Source organism: Hibiscus syriacus, unplaced genomic scaffold, assembly GCF_006381635.1.
Source record: "Hibiscus syriacus cultivar Baekdansim isolate YM2019G1 unplaced genomic scaffold, ASM638163v2 tig00111989_pilon, whole genome shotgun sequence".
Classification (NCBI taxonomy): domain Eukaryota; kingdom Viridiplantae; phylum Streptophyta; class Magnoliopsida; order Malvales; family Malvaceae; genus Hibiscus; species Hibiscus syriacus.
Genome location: NW_024063230.1, coordinates 1,006,921 through 1,028,562, shown reverse-complemented (window position 1 = coordinate 1,028,562; position 21,642 = coordinate 1,006,921). Strand labels below are relative to the sequence as shown.

At 35.1% G+C, this 21,642-nt stretch overlaps 1 protein-coding gene across 1 annotated transcript; it reads left to right on the top strand.

The window, feature by feature from the left end:
* Positions 1-20,468: 20,468 nt before the first annotated feature.
* Positions 20,469-21,348, top strand: LOC120173828. Its single transcript, XM_039180895.1, has 3 exons — positions 20,469-20,711; positions 20,839-20,995; positions 21,098-21,348. Exons 1-3 carry the CDS (start codon positions 20,529-20,531, stop codon positions 21,223-21,225), a joined length of 468 nt encoding a protein of 155 aa, XP_039036826.1. The 5' UTR covers positions 20,469-20,528; the 3' UTR covers positions 21,226-21,348.
* The last annotated feature ends 294 nt before the right edge of the window (positions 21,349-21,642 follow it).

Here is a 21,642-nt window from a genome sequence, read left to right as displayed (position 1 = left end):
GTCTTGATTGTTGACTTCGGAAGTCAAATCATTGCTTCTTCAAGTTTGAGACATCTGGTCATTTCCGAGCTTTGATTTCCTGAGAGATCAAAATGATGCATTTTTTACTGAATATCTTGGATGTTATGATGGATATCAAGATAAATTTTATTTTATTTTTTTATTGAATTTGTCTTCAAGTGAGGATAAAAATGTCTTTAATACACCTGATCATAAATGTTTGATGCAAATTTTAAGTATCATGTATGTATGTATGTATGTGTTCATGTATGTTTTCTCGATCTAAAAGGAGAATTGTTGCGAGAACAGTCTTCACTCCATCAATGATTCAGTTTGTCTGCATTTCCCTAAGGTGTACTCTTGCAAACCTCAAACTGAGACAATTTGTTTTCCTTGCCCCATCAAAATTTCCCCAAAAATTTGTCTTTTCTTGCCCCAACTTCAATCTTGAGCTTTAGAGGGATCTTCGTTGAATTCCAATATATGCCTCCAGAGAGATTATCTTGTTTGAAAAACTTTTTCTTCTTCTTGTATTTTCAAAAGTATGAAAATATCAATTAAAAGAGTTTTGAAAAATATTTAATCAAAAGTTTGAAAATATTACCCCTTTTGAGGTTTCACAATTGACAACTCATAAAACAAGAGTTCATTGGATATCAAAGAATTAATTACAATGTTAATCCTTCAATAAATTATAGCTATTTGACAAGTTTCAAGATCAATGCTATCTTTGAGAAATGGTTAAGTAAGGAAGTGATGAAAAAATGTCTCAGGTTATTGTCTTTGGTCAAAGGTATGGTGTTCTCATATATTTGATGTTCAATGGTCTGATGGAGTATCTTCTATACTCATTTATTGGAAGTGTTCTCCGACTCCCAGCTCTCATGTTCTTATTCGGGTTGTGCGATGCCTTATCAAGGGACTTGTACGATCGCCTCATATGCAATAGTCTCCAAATTCGAGCTGTCTTTTCAGGTTTTCAACTTGAATCCTCCTTTGGTTTCAAGACGTTACTTAGAATTTACGTTTTGAACCCCCTTTGTTATTTTTTCTCTACCATACATTAAAGATTTTAGAAAACTCTTTTTTTTGTAAATAAAAGATTAATCCTGATGGCGAGATGAGATCCGAAGATAGTCTCTTCTGTTTAGAAATCCATGTATGATTAGAATGGACTTTTAAGGAATGTAATGTAGGCTAGGGTTCATGGTTATGAAAAAAAGGATAAATAGGCCCAAACAAGTATTTCAGGGTAATTGAACCAAAGATCAATTCATTATGTTGCTTTCGATCTTGTCTTGCTCAATTTGGATCTGCTCGTATGTGTTCATCTTTTGGATGTTCCATGATCTTTGAGTGAAGTGATTCTGAAGTGATTGTGCTCGATCAATCTCGCGGTTTAAAACTTGATGCGTCATATGAGCCGAGAGACTCTTTGTTTGTGCTTTGTCATCTTTTTTTCTTTGTTTTTCTTTTCTTTTTTTCTTTTTTTTTTCTTGTTTCTTTGTTTTGATTTGTCTTTGCACTCTGTATTTAGTTCACTTTCGGTATATCATCTGAATCGATGTCTTCACTCATGTGAGCAGACTTCCTCCACCTTGCCCCCCAGTGTGGAGGGTGATCCTTGGTTAGGGTTGAATCAGAAGAAAACATAATTTAGGCTCAAAGGGGACACAAGGGATATATTTTCTCATTTTGTGAAGGGATAAAGAAAAATGCCATTCATCATCTCATACATAGAAGTCCTTGTAAAAGAGGTATCCCCAGGGGGATAGATTTCAGGAATAATTTTTATTCACATGAAATAAATGCAATTAATGCATGACAAAATTATTTTGAATTAATTTTGTTTTTCTTCTTCTTGCTGTCAGCATGCCTAAATGGTTTAAGCTCATCTTTAGAAAATTGATGCGAGATGCCCCACGTTGTCTTCTTGCAGGAAGCTTCATGTTCAAGTGAACAATCTTATACTCAATGTATGTAGGTCTTATTGGTAGAAAAATGTTGGTTTGAAGTCTAGGAAGACGATGGTGTGAATTTATTAGCTCAATGAAAGATAAGGGTATGACTTTTTGTGTCTCAAAAAAAAGATAAAGGCAATGTTTAAAATTCTCAAAGAAAATGGATGTCAAAATTTGGTTCTTTGGCAGTGGCCATGAATTATTTTGGGTCAAGAATCAAGAGATTTTATTTTGGGGTTGGACATAATAAGAAAGGTATAATCTTGTCATATGTCAAAAATCTATAATTCTTAAAGAATTAAAAGAATCTGTAATTCATTTGATATTCAAAGAACTCAAGATTAAAACTCGTTCAATTACTCAACCTTATAAGGTAACATAAGTTCAATCATTAAGATTAAAAAAATTAAGAAAATATTAAAGACAGATAAAAAATGAGTCAAAAAAATAATCTCTCTGGATGCAAATAGATGCAATGACTTCTCTTGCTTAGCATTAGGATGCCCCTGAATGAATCAGATTCTGGATTTTGATCTTTAATTCCTTGCAGTTCTCAACGGAATGTCCGGAGCTTCTCAGGCGGTAATTGCGTGCTGGATCAACATCGTAGCCCTCAGGATATGGGACTCTTGTCTCAGATCACCATGGAAGGCTCAATCCTATAACCAGCTGAACAAGCTTCCATCGTGCTAATTTATTCAATCTTGCTTCTATTCTCAATGGCGTCACATAATCATGATCATTTCCATCGAATTCTCCATGAACTAATTTCATGCATGTGAAAATGCTTAAAAATTTAAATACATATGCAAAATGCAAAAATGCAAATGCAAACGTAAAAATGTTGATCCCAACGATGAATATTTTAGAACAATTTTCACCAGAGATAAAAGTTTTCACATTACATGACAATCCACTTTACAGACTTGACTTCGCTTAGATGCTGAATCTAGAGTGAATCATTGCTTCGTCTCAAATCTTCGTCCTCGAAAATGATGCCCTTTACGTGCTTTGTTAATGCCCCGATGGTGTTGAATTCATTACTTCACTCTTTGGTTGGTAAGTGATGGAATGTTCGCAGATGAGAATCTACTGTTGGGTTACTCCTCGGATCAATGGATCGTCACTTCAGTCTCGAATGTTGCACGATCTTCGAGCTCACTGCTTCGTCTCGGATAAATTTGGAACTGATGCCCCTCAATGCTCTGTAAAACTAACTTTGTTAATGCCTCGGAAGTGCCAAAGTTAGTGCGTCGCTCTTTGATGACTAGTATGACATGATTGTAGATAAGACTTCACTGCTGGATTACTCTTCGAAATAGTGGGTCAATATATCAATCTCGAATGCTGCACGATCTTCAACGAAGCCTCATTCTAGTACTCTGTGAATTTCTTTTAGCCTTCGGTGCATATTTGTGTACTCGATTTCTTGATTGAAAACTTTTATCTCTTCTTGTGAAAATTTTCTCATGGACATCCCCTTGCGGATCAACATTTTTGCATTATGTTATGTCGATGCAATGCAATACAAAGAATAATAAAAATGACACAAACAAAATAAATAAGTTAGTGTACACAAACAAAAGAAAAAAAATTAGTTAGTACAAGTAAAATAATTGATACAGATAAAAATGTTATTCAGAGATGAATATAACACCTACCCCGTCATGATATCTACCCGAGCATACTTTCCATAGATAACATTCCAACCTGGGCATGCTTACCCACAATGATCTATTTTCAAGAAATTGGTCCTAACCGCATGGTATCTAGTTCGCATGCTTTTATTCGAAAAGAAAACAGATTCTACGAACTTAAAGCAAAAGATAAGGGTTTAGAAATGTTCCTCCTTTGTGTACACCTTTTTTGGGTACCTACTAACGGACAGAGGTTCGGTATGACTATATCTAGGGTGACCGTTCTACAGTTCACTATATGCATGGTTTAGGCTCTAACAGAAAAAGGGGACTCGAATTATCCTTAATGTCGGTGCCCCCTTGGGCTGCCAGACCCTCGATCCTCACCCATTACAGGTTTCGAATGAAACGAGTTCAATTCGAGGGGATTCACTGCCTTATACCCCTACGAAGAATAAATCCCTACGAAGGTATAAGGTATGTATCCCATGGGTTATTTACTAAAACTCATACGAAGAATAAATTCTTACGAGAGTAAAGCATTCACCCGACCAATTTGGATCAAAGCTCGTGTCTAGAGCTTACGTCATGCAAATGCACGTGATGTGTGTGAGGAGGAGCGTACCTACCTTTGACTCAAAAATGAAAGAAAGATAAAACTTGACAAAAATTTGGATCGATCTGAAAGCAAAAATTCAAGTGTTAGTATGACAGTTAAAAATGAAGCAATTAAAAACCTCAATAAACGGATCATAATTTAACTAAATACTCGAACTCATAATTTCCACCAAGACGACAAAGTGTAAGCGACTTAGCCTGACCCTCTAAAAAATCCCCAGTGGAGTCGCCAAGGTGTCATAACCATTTTTAGGTGGAACCATTATTTATGGTTTTAAAAAACGATTACGACTTTAATTTGGAAAATTTGGTGATTTTGAATTAATTGAAATAAAATAGAAAAGGGGTCGCCATCGACCTTTGGGTTAGGTAGGTCGAATACCTAAAAATGTCTTTTAAAACAATTTTAAGAAAAATCATTTTTAAGACAAAATTCGGTCTGCGTTACCGAAGATTCATTTAAATGGATTCGGGAGTCGGTTACGTGTGGGAATGGTAAACACCCCCACAACGCCCCAAAATTGGTACTGTGTAGCTTACACGTTGTCGTAAATGGTGGACATTACAAATCGAATATAAAGTTAAAAGATGATCTGTTTATTGAATTATAATTAATTTACTTCGAATTAATTAATTATAGAAAATTCTTTAACTTGAAAAGAAATATCAAAATTAGCAATCCTCCATTGGGAAAGCTAACTCGACTATTTCTTATCAATAAAAGAATATTCCCTCATTAATAAATATATGAATCGAATATAAATGAAAATCGACAATTTACATTTGCATACAATGAAATAAATTGTGAATTAAAACAATACACATTGCATTATTAAAGTAAATTAATTAGTAAAAGAAAATGGATTTATTTAAAGTTCATTAAATAAAGAAAAATAGAAATAAATAGAAATAGAAATATGTGAAATAAATATTTACAACAAACAAAATTAAGCATATTTAATTACATATGGTACAAATAAATACATAACATAAAAAATGTACATACATAGGGGATTAAAATAAAAGAAAATTAATATTACAAACCAAACTATAATGACAAAAAAAAGTACTTTAAATTACAAAAACCAAAATAACAACATATAAACTCAAAGGACCAAAATAGTAAAAACATGAATTTCAAAGGACTAAAATGAAATAAATAGAAATATGAAGGGATTAATCGGTAAATAAAGAAAAAACAGAGCCAAAATCAAAATATTAAACATTTACAAGCACTAGAAATGAAAATAAACCATAAACAACATCTAGGACTAAACTGCAATAACCAAAAACATGAAGGCCGAATCATAATTAAACCAAAAGTAAAACAATGACTAAAATAATAGATTTATAATTATCATAACCAAATTTGAATATCAAAGAAAGTACACAACACCTAATATCAGTGACTAAAATATAATATTTATAAATGTCAGAGACAAATTCGAAACTCAGCCAAAATACATAACATATGAAATCAATGTCTAAAATGAAACAAATGCAAATATGGTGACCAATGTAAAACATAAACAAACATGGTAAAATAAACAAACTAGGGACTTAATTATAAAATCTGAAATGTAAGTGCTTTAAATCAAAGAAAGTGGAACTTCATTTAATGGTGTAATAATTAGATTACAAGATCCTATGGACTAAAAGTGTAGTTAACCCAAACAATGAAATTAGATACTGGTCCCCCTTGAAACTACGTCGTTTCGTGGGAGATATATAACCCTAAGCCCAAAGCTTTCTCATTTCATCTTTCTCATTTGTTTCCTATGACATAAACCAGAGAAGAGAGAAAGGGAGAGATTCTCTCAACTCCCCCATCGGGGAGAGAAGCAATGTCCGCCGTCGGTGGAGCTCACGGCGGCCAACGGCCGTAAGAGAGCGGAAATCACCTCAAAAGCTCCCTCTCTCTACCCTTAACCCAAAAATCAAACCCACTTAACACAAATCTGACTCTAAACTCCTAGATCTAGAGTTTTACCTTCGAAAGTTCGAAACACCCGATGACCTTCAAGCTTCCCAAGCTTTGAACCATAGTAAAATCTCTTTCTCTCTTCCTCTCTTTTCTTCTCGATTTTATTTGTATTTTTTTCTGTTCGAATGGTTTTTTCAAATCCCTGAATCTCTCTATTTTTTTTTTGAAATTAGCCTTCACCGAATACTCTCTCTTGTTTCCTCTTTTCTTTTTATCTTCTCCTCCTTAGTTTTTCATGTGTAACTGATATTTGATGGATGATTGATTTTCATAGGGTCATAATATCCTAGAATTAGGATAAGATTTCTTTTGGATTTTTTTTTCTGATTTTCTGTCCATTTTCACTGTTTGAGGGATTTCGGACACTGTTGTTGATGCGTTCGTCAGAGACGATCGGAAGGGAGGCTCGGCTTGGTGACTCGGGAACTCGACGACGGCTCGGTGATGGGAATCCGGCTTGAGCGGCGGCTGGGAACTGAGGAATTGAAGGCGGCGGCTGAGCAGTTAGGGGATTAGGGTTGAAACCCTAAATATCTCCTGACCTAGACCATTGATTTAGGTCCAGATCCAACGGCTGGTGAGAGGGACAGCTAAAGCTTGAGAGGAAACCCTAGTTGGGTTGTCACATGGGCTCGGGTTTGGGCCTTGGGATTGGCCTGCACAAAATATGTATTTGTATTAATAATTATAATTAATAAACCTAATAATAATAATAATAATAACAAAATAAAATAAATAAAAAAAAACCCGGACAAAAACGGGTGTCTACACTACTATTAAGAGTTCTTTTTCAGTGGTTGTATAGTTTACTTGTGCATCATTAATAGTAAGGATCGCATAGTAGATAACATGAAAAACTTTACTTTTTCGTTTCCCTAGCACTGCTCCAATGCATAGTCACTAACATCACATATGAGCTCAAAAGGTTTGTTTCAGTCCGGTGGGACAACAATTGGTGCTGCCGAGAGTTTCTTTTTCAGATCTGTAAAGGCATTCCAACAATCATTAGTAAATTCAAATGGATGATTTTGTTGAAGTAAAAGACAAAAGGGTTTAGAGATTTGAGAAAAATCTTTTATGAACCGCCTGTAGAAGCCTGCATGTCCAAGGAAACTGCGTACACCTCTCACGTTGGTGGGTGGGGGAAGGTTTGCAATTACTTCCAACTTGGCTTTATCGACTTCAATGCCTCGGCATGAAATTTTCTGACCCAACATTATTCCTTCGGTTACCATAAAATGGTATTTCTCCCAATTTAGTACTAGGTTGGCTTCTTCACATCGTTTCAGTACCTTGGATAAATTGTCGAGACAACAGTCAAAATCATCACCTGAGATGGAGAAGTCATCCATAAATATTTTCATGCATTCTTCTACCATATCTGAAAAGATTGCCATCATGAATCTTTGGAAGGTATTTGGAACGTTACACAGCCCAAACAGCATTCGTCTAAATGCATAGGTGCCATATGGACATGTGAAACTGGTTTTCTCTTGATCCTCCGGTGCTATGGCTATTTGATTATTTCCTGAGTATCCATCGAGGAAGTAATAAAATATTTTTCCCGCTAATCTATCAAGCATTTGGTCGATAAAAGGGAGGGGAAAATGGTCTTTCTTTGTGGCTTTATTAAGCTTCAAGTAATCCATACATATGCGCCAGCCCATGACTGTACTGGTGGTGATGAGCTCGTCGTACTCGCTTTTAACCACGGTCACACTACCCTTCTTTGGCACACATTGCACCGGGCTGACCCATGAACAATCTGATATAGGATAAATCACTCCCGCATCCAACCATTTTATAATTTCCTTCATTACTACCTTCTTCATTATTAGGTTGAGTCTTCTTTGGGGTTTCACCGAAGTGTTATGACTATCTTCCAAATTGATCTTGTGAATGTATATGGTACGACTAATTCCCTTCAAGTCTATCATTGTCCATCCTAGAGCCTTTTTATGTTGTGACAAAACATTCAACAAATTATTCTCATGTTCGGAGGTTAGATTGGCAGAGATTATTACAGGTAAAGTTTCATCAATTCCTAGGTATGCATACTTCAAATGTGATGGTAAAGTTTTTAGCTCTAATTTTGGTGCATGTTCGGAAGATGATTCTGGAGTGTTAATTTCATCATACTCTAAGGGTTCGAATTTCATACCTTATCTATTATAAAGAATCCTCGATTGATCCTTTTTCTTTCCTTCGTATCCTACATTGGTGTCGTTTTCTGGGCACTCATGGTGTTCTTTGTTCAGATTTCTGTTGTCAGGGCTATAATTTTTAAAATTGCCTTATGAAAATAATTTGCCTAGGCCAGAGTTTTCTTGTTCATGCATCTCGGTTGTAGGGTCATGGTATAAAGCGTTGTATTCGTTGAGCCTTAGAGATTCACCGCGTCCAAGGATTTTTTTTCCTATACTTTTCTAATGCATTGACATTCTTCTGAGTCGTCCATATACTTCATGGAGTTGAATACATTTATGGTAACTCTTTGCTCTCCTACTCCCTTGGTGAACTCTCCCTTTTCACAATCTATTAGGATTCTTCCTGTGGCTAAGAATGGTCTTCCCAGAATGATTGGTGTGTTTTCATTGGCTTCACAATCCAATATGAGGAAATCAACTGGGAATACGAACTTATCCACCTTTACTATGACATCCTCTATTCTGCCTTCAGGCCGCACATAAGACCGATCGGCCAGCTCTAGGATGACTATGGTTGGACCGGCGTGATATCCTTTGAGTTTCATAAATATGGACTTTGGTAACAAGTTGACACTTGATCCTAAATCAACAAGAGCTCGTCCTACAAAGTCATTACCAATTGAGCATGGTATTATAAAACTGTCAGGGTCTTTTTGTTTTGGAAGGAGTTTGTTTATTGCAAAACAGATTTTTGTTGCCGTGGCAACACGTTCTACCTTCCTTTTCTTCGTAACGATGTCCTTAAGAAACTTGGCATAGGAAGGAATTTGCTCGATGGCTTTAAGAAAGGGCACATTGATATACAACTGGTCCAGAACATCAACGAATTTTCTGAACTGGATGTCATCATTATGTTTCTTCAATCGTTGAGGGAACGGTGGTGTAGGTCGCACATTATCTGATGTTGGTGTTGAGGAATCTTTGCCCTTGGCATGAATTTCTCATTATCTAGATGATGTTTTTCTGAGCCTTCACTCCTTTCCTTCTCTTCAGGCAATTCACCTTATTCCTTATTTTCAGCTCGATCCACTGGTTGTTTTATGCTATGGCGAGGAGTGTTTAGGTGTTCTCCCCTAAACTTGCCATTTTGGTTGACTTGTGTTCCACTCCTTAATGTAAGTACATTGCATTGCTCCTTTCCATGATATTTAGTTATCTCAGTATCACTAGGGAGATTTCCTTGTGGGCGATAATGTAATGCCGTAGCAATTTGTCCCACTTGATTCTCCAATGCTCTTAGAGACGAACTATGACTTTGTAAAAGTGTGGCTTGACTTTGTAGCAAATTTTCTTGATTTTTAATTGTTGTATAATGCTCGTGCATCAAGGTCTTTGTTGAAACCATGAAATCTTTTGTCGAAGCCATAAATTCCTGCAATGATAATTCCAAGGAGTTAGTATTATAATTATTGTTCGAAGAAGAAGCTATACCTTTATTGCTTTGCTAGGGCTGTTGATGATGTTGATTCTGAAAATGTTGATGGTCTGAATTATTCTGTTGTGGCCTGTAATTTGATGCTTGACTATTACTGTTCCCTTGATTGCTCCATGAAAAATTTGGGTGTTGTCTCCAACCAGGATTATACATGTTTAAATATGGGTTATTATTACTTCGGTTATAATTGCCCACAAAATTAGTTGACTCATGATTTTCTGGACAATCACTCTCATGATGGTTGCCATGACAAAATATGCATGCGTTATTGGTCACCTTGAATTCTCTTATCTTATTAGGACGTTGCAAATTTTTCAACATATTAGTTATGGCAGAAAGTTGAGCATCTACCGAATCCTTACCATCTAATTCATATGCTCCATATATTTTTCTGTCGGTTCTTAATCTTATATTTGGGAATTGATAATCATTATTTGTTATCCTGTCGAGGAAGTCAAAGGCTTCCTTGGGTGATTTGTCCAGTAAGGTGCCGTTTGCTGAGGCATCTAACATTATTCGAGTTGGTGCATTAACTCCGTTGTAAAACATCACCACTTGTGTCCAGTCATGAAATCCATGGTTGACACATTTGCGAAGTAGACTTTTGTATCTATCCTAGTATTTGTACATTGATTCATCATCTCCTTGGTGAAAACTTGTAATGTCATTGCGAAGCTGTGTATTCATAATGGGCTGATTATATCGAAGTAGGAAACTCTTGCATAAATCTGCCCATGACTCCATTGAACCGGAAGAAACTCCGCTGAGCCAGGCTCTCGCTCTATCGCATAGGGAATAAGGGAAGAGTTTTAGTTTAAGTATGTCTTCATGTACTCCTTGTTGTCGAAACGAGTCGTAAACCACAAGTAAAGCACGAATATGTTGTCTAGCATACTCATTGGGTGAACCACCAAATTAGCCAATAGGGTTTAGCATATTAAACATCACTGGTTTAAGTTCAAAATGAGTTGCTTGTATTTCAGGTGCCATTATGCATGGGTTGAGGTCATCGAGAATTGGGTTCAAATGATCTCGTATCACTCTTGGTCTTGCAACTTGAAGATTAATTGTTATATCAGGGTCTCCTACATTTCCCAAGTTATCTTGTATTTGAAGTTTGTTTAAATTTTCTCTGGTTCTTTGGGCATGTAACCTTTGTCTGAACGATTGTTCAACTTCAGCGTCGAATGGTTCCAAAGGTTTACCAGCAGATCTCAGGGTCATGCAATAATAAAAACCTACAAAAGAAAATGATGGTCTACGTTAGACTAGATAAATATAAGGTGACAAGAACTTGTTATGGCGAATAAAAATTTCGTCAGTTGTCAATCCCCGGCAACGGCGCCAAAAACTTGATCGCTTGTAAATGTATATGCTAAGGCAAAAAATTATGTGCAAGTATACACAATCGAATCAAGTAATATAGGGTAAGTGAGTATCGTCTCCGTAGGGATAGGTCTAGAAATTTACCTTCACCACAACTAGAACTAGTGGTCACGAGCTAATTCCTACTACCTTGTCAAACTAAAAATCTAATATTAATAAAAACAAGGAAATATTATAATGTATGATTGCAGACAAGTTTGGTTGAGGCAAAATAAATATGCAGACTACTGAAATAAAACAAAGCAAAGACAAGTGTGGATTTAGATATAATTCAAACAACCTCACATATTCATACTTATCACAAAGCACTTATGCTAATCTTTTGTATTGACAACAATTACTCTAAGTCTAGAATGAATTATTATGACTTGCTTAAGCTGCCCGATAGGATTCCTAGGTATTCTTAGACGGTTGCTATGGAAATACTACTCAGCGTTAACTACAACCCTTGATTTGTCAGACATGTTATTGTAGCAATACCTCTCAGCGTGAACTATAGGCGTTGTCTATCCTACTCTAGCGTCTATCTATTTTAGTTGATTGAAACCCGCTCTTTATCTCTAAGGTAGACAACTTAGAACTTCACCATCCCAGATTCATTCCATTGTTCACATAGATCTATCTTAATCCTCTCGAATATAAGAATCATTATCTAGACAAAAGGTGACCTTCTCTATGCTCTTACATTGCCAAGACATGTTTTACCAAAACCCCAAGCGATCTCTCGATGCTCTTACAGTGTCAAGGTAAATATTCAAACAATGAACAAAACAGTCATGAGTAAAAACATAATTCATCATTCATAAACATAAAATAATTGTCTAGGCAACACAAAGATTAACACCAAGTAAGACAGTCATGGTGCTATCAAAAAAAGTCATCCAAGATTCAACGTTTAATACAACCCCAATATGTAAAGAAATTAAGAACAAAGGAAGAATGACTCCCAAAATCGGGGTCTTTGTCGTGACAATTCTTATCAGCGTCGCGCATGCCTTGGTGATCAGCCTCTCTCGAGACCTGATCACCATTTTACTACATTCTGGCTATGGAGGACACCAATGAAGGTCGGCTGGTAAACGGTGGGAAAGCACTGTAGTTGCTCGCTCACACCTTAGGTAAAGCTCTTCTCTTTTCTTTCCTTGCCTCCTCTTTTTGGCGGCTACGACTGGTTATTTATAGGGAAGAATCTCCTAGGGTTTCGCATGATTGGAGATTCCTTAAATAACCATTGTTATCTTCTCCATGCTAAAAAAGGAAAGGTGGCTGACGACTGACAGAATATTTAAGGCTTGCTTGCACGTGAAATAGGTCATCCAGCTGGCGTGTGACATAGGCAATTTCGTCATACCCGCTTCAGACTCTTCAGATAAACCTTGCCTCGGCGAGATAAATATGCTACTCACGTTCTTCTTTCTTCCATTGGCCCTTGCAAATTATGTTGTCACGACTGAAATGTTCTTCCTCTGTAAATTTCCTGCACATACACAATCCACGCAACCCTTTCTCCTCAACAGCATCAGTTAAACCAAATAAATCTTGTCGTGGATCGTGGCAAAACTTATCCACGAAAAACAAATATAACCTAAATGTAACTAAAATGTTGTGCATACTTTGTTAAGACGAGCAATAAATTAAGTGAAAAGACTAGGAATTGAGTCTTTTTACGGAGTTATCACTTGTATCATACAAACACTTAAAATAAATGTGGGGGTGTCTTGAAAAGGTAATGGTCATATTGCCAAAACAAATAGAAATAAATCCTAAACAATGGATTTTATTTTCTTTGATTATCCTACTATTCTAGAAGGATAGACTGATGCTAGTTGGAATTTGATATTTAAAATATCAATGGCACAAGTGAATATGTTTCACATTGGAAAGAGAAGTCATGTTATGGAAACCCTTAAGAAAACATTTATAACCAAATTGATAATGAAGTCTGAGTTTGTAGTTCTATATAAGTATAGAGAATAAGTTGAATAGCTTTGGAATTTCTTGGAGGATATTCTTGAATGGCTGAAGCATGTGCCCACGGTATGTATATATTGTGACTAGAATAGAATTTTAAGTATAATGGTAAGTCAAGATATATGCATCGTCGACATAATACTATAGACAATCGATCTCAATTGAGTTATCTTTTTTTATTTGTAAGATCAAAGGATAACATTGTGAATCCACTAGCCAAAGGTTTAAATTGAGATCAAGTTGAGAAAAACTCTAAAGGAATGTGATTAAAGCCCATGAAATTCAAAGGTTTTATGTGAAGGAAAACCCTACCTTGTTGATTGGAGATCCTAAGATCTAGGTTCAAAGGGACAACCTAATTACATAAACCGTGTACGGTCACTATTAGGGTATCTTATCCCAATTTCATTCCAATGATGTAAATAGTGATCAGAGTGGCACATGCTAAGCTAAACTTTTAATGACCATTGTGTGATGCGGTGACCCGAGCAACATAAGTCATCTATGTGAGAGTAAAGTGGGACCGTTTCAAAGAGACTATTGGGGCATAGTTCTTTCAACCTCTTGCAGAACCATACATTGTCTATGGCTTTAAAGACATACCTATGAGAACTAAATTCTTGTCAGATAGATAGTTGTGTGAAGTATGTCATCGTTTACACAAACGACAGAACATTTCAAGGACATTGTGTCTATTGTTTAACCAATAAAGTAAATATACTTTCACAAGGGAAGGTTCAAAGGAGGACACCTACCTATCCTATGCAACTATCAAGCGTAGAGGTTATCTCCACACCTAATCAAAATGTTTTTGATAAAATCATCAATTGCATTCATGTGGGGGATTGTTGAAAAAAAGTGAATTTAATTTATGGATTTAATATTTATATTAAATTCATAGTCCTTTTAAATATTGAAAGTTAAAAGATTTTATTTAATTTGAATATAAGTAGGATAATTACTTTTTTAATATGTCAATTTAAAATTGTATGTGTTACCTTTTTAACTTTGAATATTAAAGATAATTATATAGCTTTGTATATTTTAAAATTAAAATAATATATGTTTAATTGAATAATAAAAGGAGTGTGTATCTGTTTAATATTTCAAATTAAAATATATTATTATTTGTTTACATTTGAATATTAAAATATATCTGGTTGGATTAAATCTCTCTTGAAAATCTCCTATAAATAGTGAGTTAACCTATTAGGTTAAACACAATAAGGTACATGTGTTTTCACAAGTTTTTTCATATGAGAAAAAGTTTTCTCCCATTAGTTTTTCGGTGATAGTCAAAGGCAAGGGTCGTTTGTAATCCCTACTGTTGTTGATCATCAAGTTTTTGTATCCTGGGAGACAGACGACTAACGAACTCGAGCACCAAGGAGTGACCGAAAATATATCTTAAGGAAACTGTGTAGCAACAAGTCTGAACTGATTCCGATCAATAGATCAAAATAAAATGAGTATTTTTATTTTTTTTTAAATTTTGATTTGGTTTTAAGAAGTTTAACTTCTTTGTTTAATTTTCTCAGAATTGATTTTGTCTTAGATTGTTACTCCAAATAACGATATCAAGATAAAAGTAAAATCATTCTTTCCCTTATCACTTTGTTTCCGTTGATTTTATAATAATATTTTATTATTATTATTATTTTTCTATATTGTCTTGGACTAATGAGTCCTATTTTTCTAACACAAATATATGTTGAAATACCATCATAACCCTTATCTTGGAGCAACATAATTTGGAGTCCCACAAGCTGCGTGAAGCAATCCATCATCCTGGGCTTGCTACAAGAATGCACTTAATCTAAAATCTGAAATTATAAGAACACCTTGCGAGTCAAAAAGAAGATTTTCAGGCTTCAAATCTCGATGGTAGATGCCTCTACACGGTGGTTGTAATCAACAGTACTGATAAGCTGATGGAAATAGCTTCTAGCCTCATCCTCTTTTAGACTCCCTCTCTCTTGGTAATTTTGTCGAAAAGCTTGCCTCCAACAACACTACTTGCTCATCATAACATGAACTAAACGATTTTTGTGGTTAAGGGAATTGTTATTATCCTTTGAGGTCTCGAGTTTGTGCACTACATATACATGGATATGAACATTTATTGTGAAATGATTGAAATTTTCTGAACATTTACTACATTATATTCACCTTAGAAATATATTAAAAAAATGACTTGCTTGTCATGAACAAAGAAATGTGTTTTAGCATGTTGCTTTTAGATAATTTTTCAAATGCAAACGCTGAACAGCATCAACATCCCCATCCTTAAAGGAATCTCTTTCAGACTTTCATCTCCCTCAAATTTTCCAAGAGAACCTAAAAGTTACTTCAAGTAAATAAAACGCATTTTCATTTACTGTGTAGCATGATGGAACCATACATTATAAGTCCAAATATTTCATGTATTTCAAAATAGTTTGGGACTTGAGGTAAAGCACCAACTTTCAGGAGCAATACTTATTATTATTTTTTTGGAAAGAATTAAATTCTCAATATACACTAATGGGCAAGGTCCAAATATCACAATATGGTCCATATTACAAGTTCAATTAAAAACAGTCCAAAACCCAAATTAAACTACTCATTACATCAGTCCAACAACAAGCTTGACCCAACATGTATCTTAGAGTTAGGGCAAACCCTAAGCATCAATCTAGCCGTAGACAGTGTGCCTTCAAATCCCAACGGCCGTTCGATCAGGGTTCCCCCCCACGGGTGTGAGCCTCGTCACCAGTGGTCCCCTTCCACACCATCAAGCAAGGAGTCACTCGACCGTGGTCTCCCGGTCTCCCATGCACCTCCAGCAGTCACGACAAGCTTCAGCCAGCCCCAGCTGGTTCCCCTATGCCTCATCAGCAGCACCATGCAAGCAAACAAGTTGAATGAGTTGTAAAAAAAATCAATTTCTTTTTAGGATTTCCATTGGTAACCCGGAAATGACTTTAAAAAGCCCTACAATTTGTAAAGAAGGGGATCCGGTCTCCCATTTTTTTGAAAAGGAAATATAAAACAGAGTGATTTCAAGATAGATTGAAACCCTTTTTTCCAATAGTTTTTTATTCGAACCAAAAGGAGAGGGAGGGTTAGTCATTTCTTACCTTAGACCTTTCTTTTTTTTTTTTACCGTTGTGGGGTCTTCACGGCTTCATTCCATGTCGATGGAGGCCTCACCGTTGAGTGAAGAGGGAACTTGAGCCTTCACGGTGGTCGGGTTTTTAGGGAGTCGAAGAGTGGGTTTTAGTTTACGTTTTGGTCTTGTCTGTTAGGTATCGAACCTTGGGCTTGGGGTAGAAATTAGAGGTTTTGGTTCTTTTGGGTTATGTCTAGGTTTGTCCGACCACTGCTGATGGTGGTCGGGATGAAGAGCGACATCGCTTTTCGAACGAGAGAACGACAGTTGAGAACTTTGATCGAGGAATGGTAGGTTTAGAATGAGAAGGGGAAGTGTTTGACCGTCTATGCCATCGATCGAAGGTCGGAATCACCAATAAAACAGTGGCCGGCGTGGTGAATTTGGCATTTCGGTTGTGGAAAGAGAAAAAAGTTGTGAACTTTTATAAAAAAAAAGAGTATTTTAAGCACTCGAAATGAAGTTTTATTGAAAATATCTACACGCTGAATCATCTTATTTTTTGAAAACCAGAAGGATTTCATAAAGATTCTCATAAATTACCTAATCATAATGCATGAATGAAAGGGGTTTGTGTTTGTGCTTGAATAAAGTGTTAAAACCAAAACCTAATTAATATAAAATCACGAACCCAAAATTTATTAGGTCAACTCATAAAGAATAAATTATTATATATGTTGAAATATACATAAATTAATGTTTTGAAAATTGGATCGGACCGACCGGTTCAACCGGGAATTGTTGCGTAGTCCGGTTCAATCTACACCGGTTGAACCGCTATTAGTGAACCGATCAGAACCGTTGAACCGTTCAAACCGAACCGGGTGAAAACTGAAAAAAACCATCAATTTTGTTTTTTTTTAAAAATTAAACCAAATGACGTCATTTGTTAAACGAGCCAAGTCGAACTCGAATATTGCTGAGCTCGACTCGAACTTGAAAACTTTAAAAGTAAGCTCAACTCGACTCAAACTCACAAGCTAAAAATTATCAAGTTCAACTCGAACTCGAAATATAATATTGAAACTTGAACACGAAAAGGCTTGAACCCAAAAAAAATAGAAGCTCGATTGAAGCCTAAAATTCGAGCTTGATTGAAGTGAAAGAATAGTTCACTCAATGCTCACTAAAAGGCTCCATGATTTTGAATGTCAAATTACTTCTATTATTTATAGAAGTTAGTTGAGATGCTATTCTATGTTTCTTAGCCATATGGGATTGTTTTGTTTTCATATTTTTACTCTTTAGACTTTTGGAATGCTCTTCTATGTTTCTTAGTCATGTGAGATTGTTTTAAAAAAAATTAAACCAAACAATATCATTTTGTTATGATTTTTTTAGCCCCAAATTTATTTTTTAATTATAGTTATATAATTATATTTATTATTTAATATGTTTTACCTTAAATATTATGTTGTAGTTAATTTAAATCATTTTGTTTCACTTGATTTTATGGTTTTTAACTTATTATGACTTGCTTTGAATATGACTTGTGATATAAAAAATTATTTTTTATTAAATGTTTTTGGTATTTTTATTTAATTTTTTAAATAATTATGACGTCGTCCGGTTCTTCCGACCGGTCGGACTTGTTCGACCGGTTGAACTAGTAGCATGGTCAGTTCGCTAATCGGTCCAGTTCTGAAAACCATGACATAAATTAATTGATATGTTAAAATTTTCAAGTTTTTTTATTGTAATATTTTAAGAATATATATTTTATTTTGTCATAAAAAGTTTATGACGATATAAGAGTATTACAAATTAATCTATTTCTTGGGAATTATTGCCAGTCTTTTAAATATTTATAACTATTACGCTCATTAAATTATAAATATAACTTAGAGTATCTACATTTTAACATCTACAAAACATGTAGCGTAATTGGTGATGTAATTTGTGTCATATTTTATTTTATACCTATGTTTCCACAATGATAAATTTTAATCCAATGTAAATTGTTGAAGATGTACCTTGGTGTAACCACATTTAATTAGCTTGATTGGTTTCTGAGTTGGTTGAAGAAACTCTTCTCATAGCTGATGGTGGTTGAATATGATTTTGTGCATCACACCATTCACCAAAAACATTGTTTCAAGTTTCAAAGGAAATTCCTTCGTTGTTGTTAGAGATGGTAAAGAACCGGGTTAATTCGGATTTTTTATCAATCCGACCCGAAAAATATATACTCTTCACTTGATTTAATTTGACTTAAAGAGCACATTTTTTCTATCTGAATTTGATCCAATCCAAAATTTTTGAGTATAAATTCGATCTGGTCCAATATAAAATAAACATTTCATCTAAAAAAACTATAGAGAGATCCAAAAATTTATATGAAAAAATCACACTATTACTTTAGGTTAGGTCAGAGGTTTTTCACTCTCTACCCGAACTCAATCCGACTCATCATATATAATTTCAATTTGAATCTAATTTCTTTTAAAAAGATAGACCTATCAAATTGAGTCGAATCAAAATCCTTCGTTTTCGAGTTAAATTGTCGTCTATAATTACAATCAATGTGATAGAAGGGACTTCGCATGCCTCTTCCGAAACCAGGTTCATCACTGACCCTAAGAGGCCATCGAAGGTAATCGACAACCACTCTTCGTTTTCTAAAAAAATCTATGGTCAATTTCAGTTTTAAACCAAGGCGAGGATGAACTTTTACTTCGAATGCATTACAATGACCAACAATTCCACTATGGGTGAAATTTGTGGTTCAGATCCACTAATCATCATCTAACAGATTCCATGGAAATGTTTCTTCTATCTCATCATCAATAGCTCTATACTGGACCCAAGGAGAAGAAGCAAGCTACAAGGAATATTAGGGTTTTAGGGATTGTTGGTAAATAGGAGAATAAAAATTATTATTGGTGAGTAACTAAATTATTAGTTTTGAAATATTAATAAAAAGATTCATTTAAATATAAATAATTGTTTATGTAGTTTAATCTTAAATGATATTTAGTGTTTATATTAGGGATGGGCATGAGTCGAGTTTTTGGTCCATCCGAACCGACCCGAGAACAAGGAGTCCTCCACCCGAGACCCGACCCGATCAAAACAAGTTTTCACCCGACCCGAACCCGACCCAATATATAACTTAAAAACCCGACCCGACCTGACCCGAAATAATAAAAAAATATTTTTATTCAATAAAAACAGTGACTTAATCGAAAAAATAATATATGGATGGGTATTATTGTAATTATTCATAAATGTATAAGGTAAAACTATATTTTTTTCGGGTCGGGTCGGATCGGGTATTTTCACCCTTAATTCGAACCGAATCGACCCGAACATCACATTTAAAAAACCCCAACCCGAACCGAACCCGAACCTGAAATTTAAAAAAAAAAACCAAATTTGACATGTAGGACTTACAGCAACAAAACTAAACTAAAATACTAGAAACGAAAAACTATAGCTTACTTTTAAGAAAATCGAAGTGAACTGAACAAAATTTAAAATATAGAGTTTGAAATTGAAACTTCAGGAAAATAAAAGATGGGCTTGAGTATGTTCAAAGTTCGGTTTTAACTGAATTAATCGATTGAATCGAATTAGTTCGGTTAATTCGGTCGGTCATCGAAATAATTCAGTCGGAGAACGGTTAATGATTTTTTGGAATTCGATTAACGGTTAATTCGGTTCGAAATCAGTTAATTAACCGAATTAACCATTAAATATAAGTATATTAAGAGACTCAGTCGGACTAATCCATTTAAAACCCATTTATTTTATAGAATTTTAAATTTGTTAGTTTTTTTAACTAAATTGATAGATACAAATCTTATTTTAATATAATATTTGAATCAAATTAATTATATATTATTTATAATTAATATTATTTAAATTAATTATAAACTATTTTTTAATTAAAAAATATTAAATTAGAAAATTCTAAAAATTTTCGATTAATTCAAAAATTAACCGAATTAACTGAAATTTATTTGATTCAGTTAATACTTAAAAAAAATTCGATTCAATTAACAGTTAAAAACAATTCGATTAAGGGTATTTAGATTCGGTCTGCTAGCGTTTTAACCCGATGAACACCGGTCCTGAGTCGAAAGAATAACAGGGAAAACGAGGTTGAAAGAATTGAAGGCCAAGAAAAGGTTTAAACTCAAAATCGATGTTTAGTGGCAGAAGGTAGCAAAGAAATAATGGCGCAGGAGACGGAGGGCAAAGCAAGCGGAGAGCGATGGGCCGGAGCCTTAGCAAATCTGTCGGAGATGGCTTCAAATCTTGATTCTCTCCAAAAATTACTTCTCAAGAAATCCGTTTTCGTCGAAGAAGATACCTTCTCCAAAGCCTCTCTTACCTCCGAACAAGCCCGAACCATCAAGGTCACTTCTTTTTATATTGAATTTATGATCTAGGTTTTTATTTATTTGATCTGAACATCGTTAGTTAGGTAATAATTAATTGATCTTATCAATTTAAGCCTGATAATTCCTGATCTAATGAGTTTAGGTTCTTGAACAAAGGGTGCAAACGCTGGAAAGAGAGGTAGATGCCGCAATCACGGCAGCGGCGCGTGCACGTTCGGAGAAACGACAGGCCGAGGCCGCCCAGAAGGCTGCCGAGTTGCGTGCTCTTGAGGTTACCAAAGAGCTCGAGAACACCACAAGTAGACATAATATCCGCTACCTCATCTCTCTCTCCTTTTTCCCCCATTTTAGGGTAATGATTATATTTTGAATTGTTCATATTATAATTTCTTTGTTTGCAGAAGTGTTTGACCTTCACATGGAAGAGCTGCGAGCAAAGCAAGAAGAGATCTCTAAGCGGGATAAGGAGATTAAGCTACTTGAAGCAATTATTCAAACAGTTGGTGGTAAAGATTCTCGCTCTGGGTGAAAAAACAAACAAACAAACAAACAGAGAATGAAAACTTCAGATTATCCTTTTTTGAGTCATGTAAAATGTTAATCCAAATCTTTTGCTTTTATTGTAATGAAAATTTCCTATTTATTTTCCCAAGGAAATTTGTTTATTTTCAACTTTTTCTCTCCGTCCTGCCCCAAAAATGGTTTAGCCTCTAAATTCCCTGTTGGCTGCTATCGTCCGTCGTTCATCATTATTATTGATCACCATCGGCCACCATTACCATAAATTCCCTCGGTGCATCGAAATGGTTACTCGAAGAATTGATGTAACCATTTTGTAACCACTCGAGGATCCCCTCATCAAGCAAGTCGTGGATGATACCGAGATGTGGAAACTCATCTCCCAATACACCTCAGGTATGATGTCCGGATGTAAGCTCGACAGAAT

Coding starts and splice junctions, on each gene's coding strand:
- LOC120173828 (XM_039180895.1), top strand. CDS start 20,529: ATGGCGCAGGAGACGGAGGGCAAAGCAAGCGGAGAGCGATGGGCCGGA. Junction 20,712..20,838: donor AACAAGCCCGAACCATCAAG/GTCACTTCTTTT, acceptor TAATGAGTTTAG/GTTCTTGAACAAAGGGTGCA. Junction 20,996..21,097: donor AGAGCTCGAGAACACCACAA/GTAGACATAATA, acceptor CTTTGTTTGCAG/AAGTGTTTGACCTTCACATG.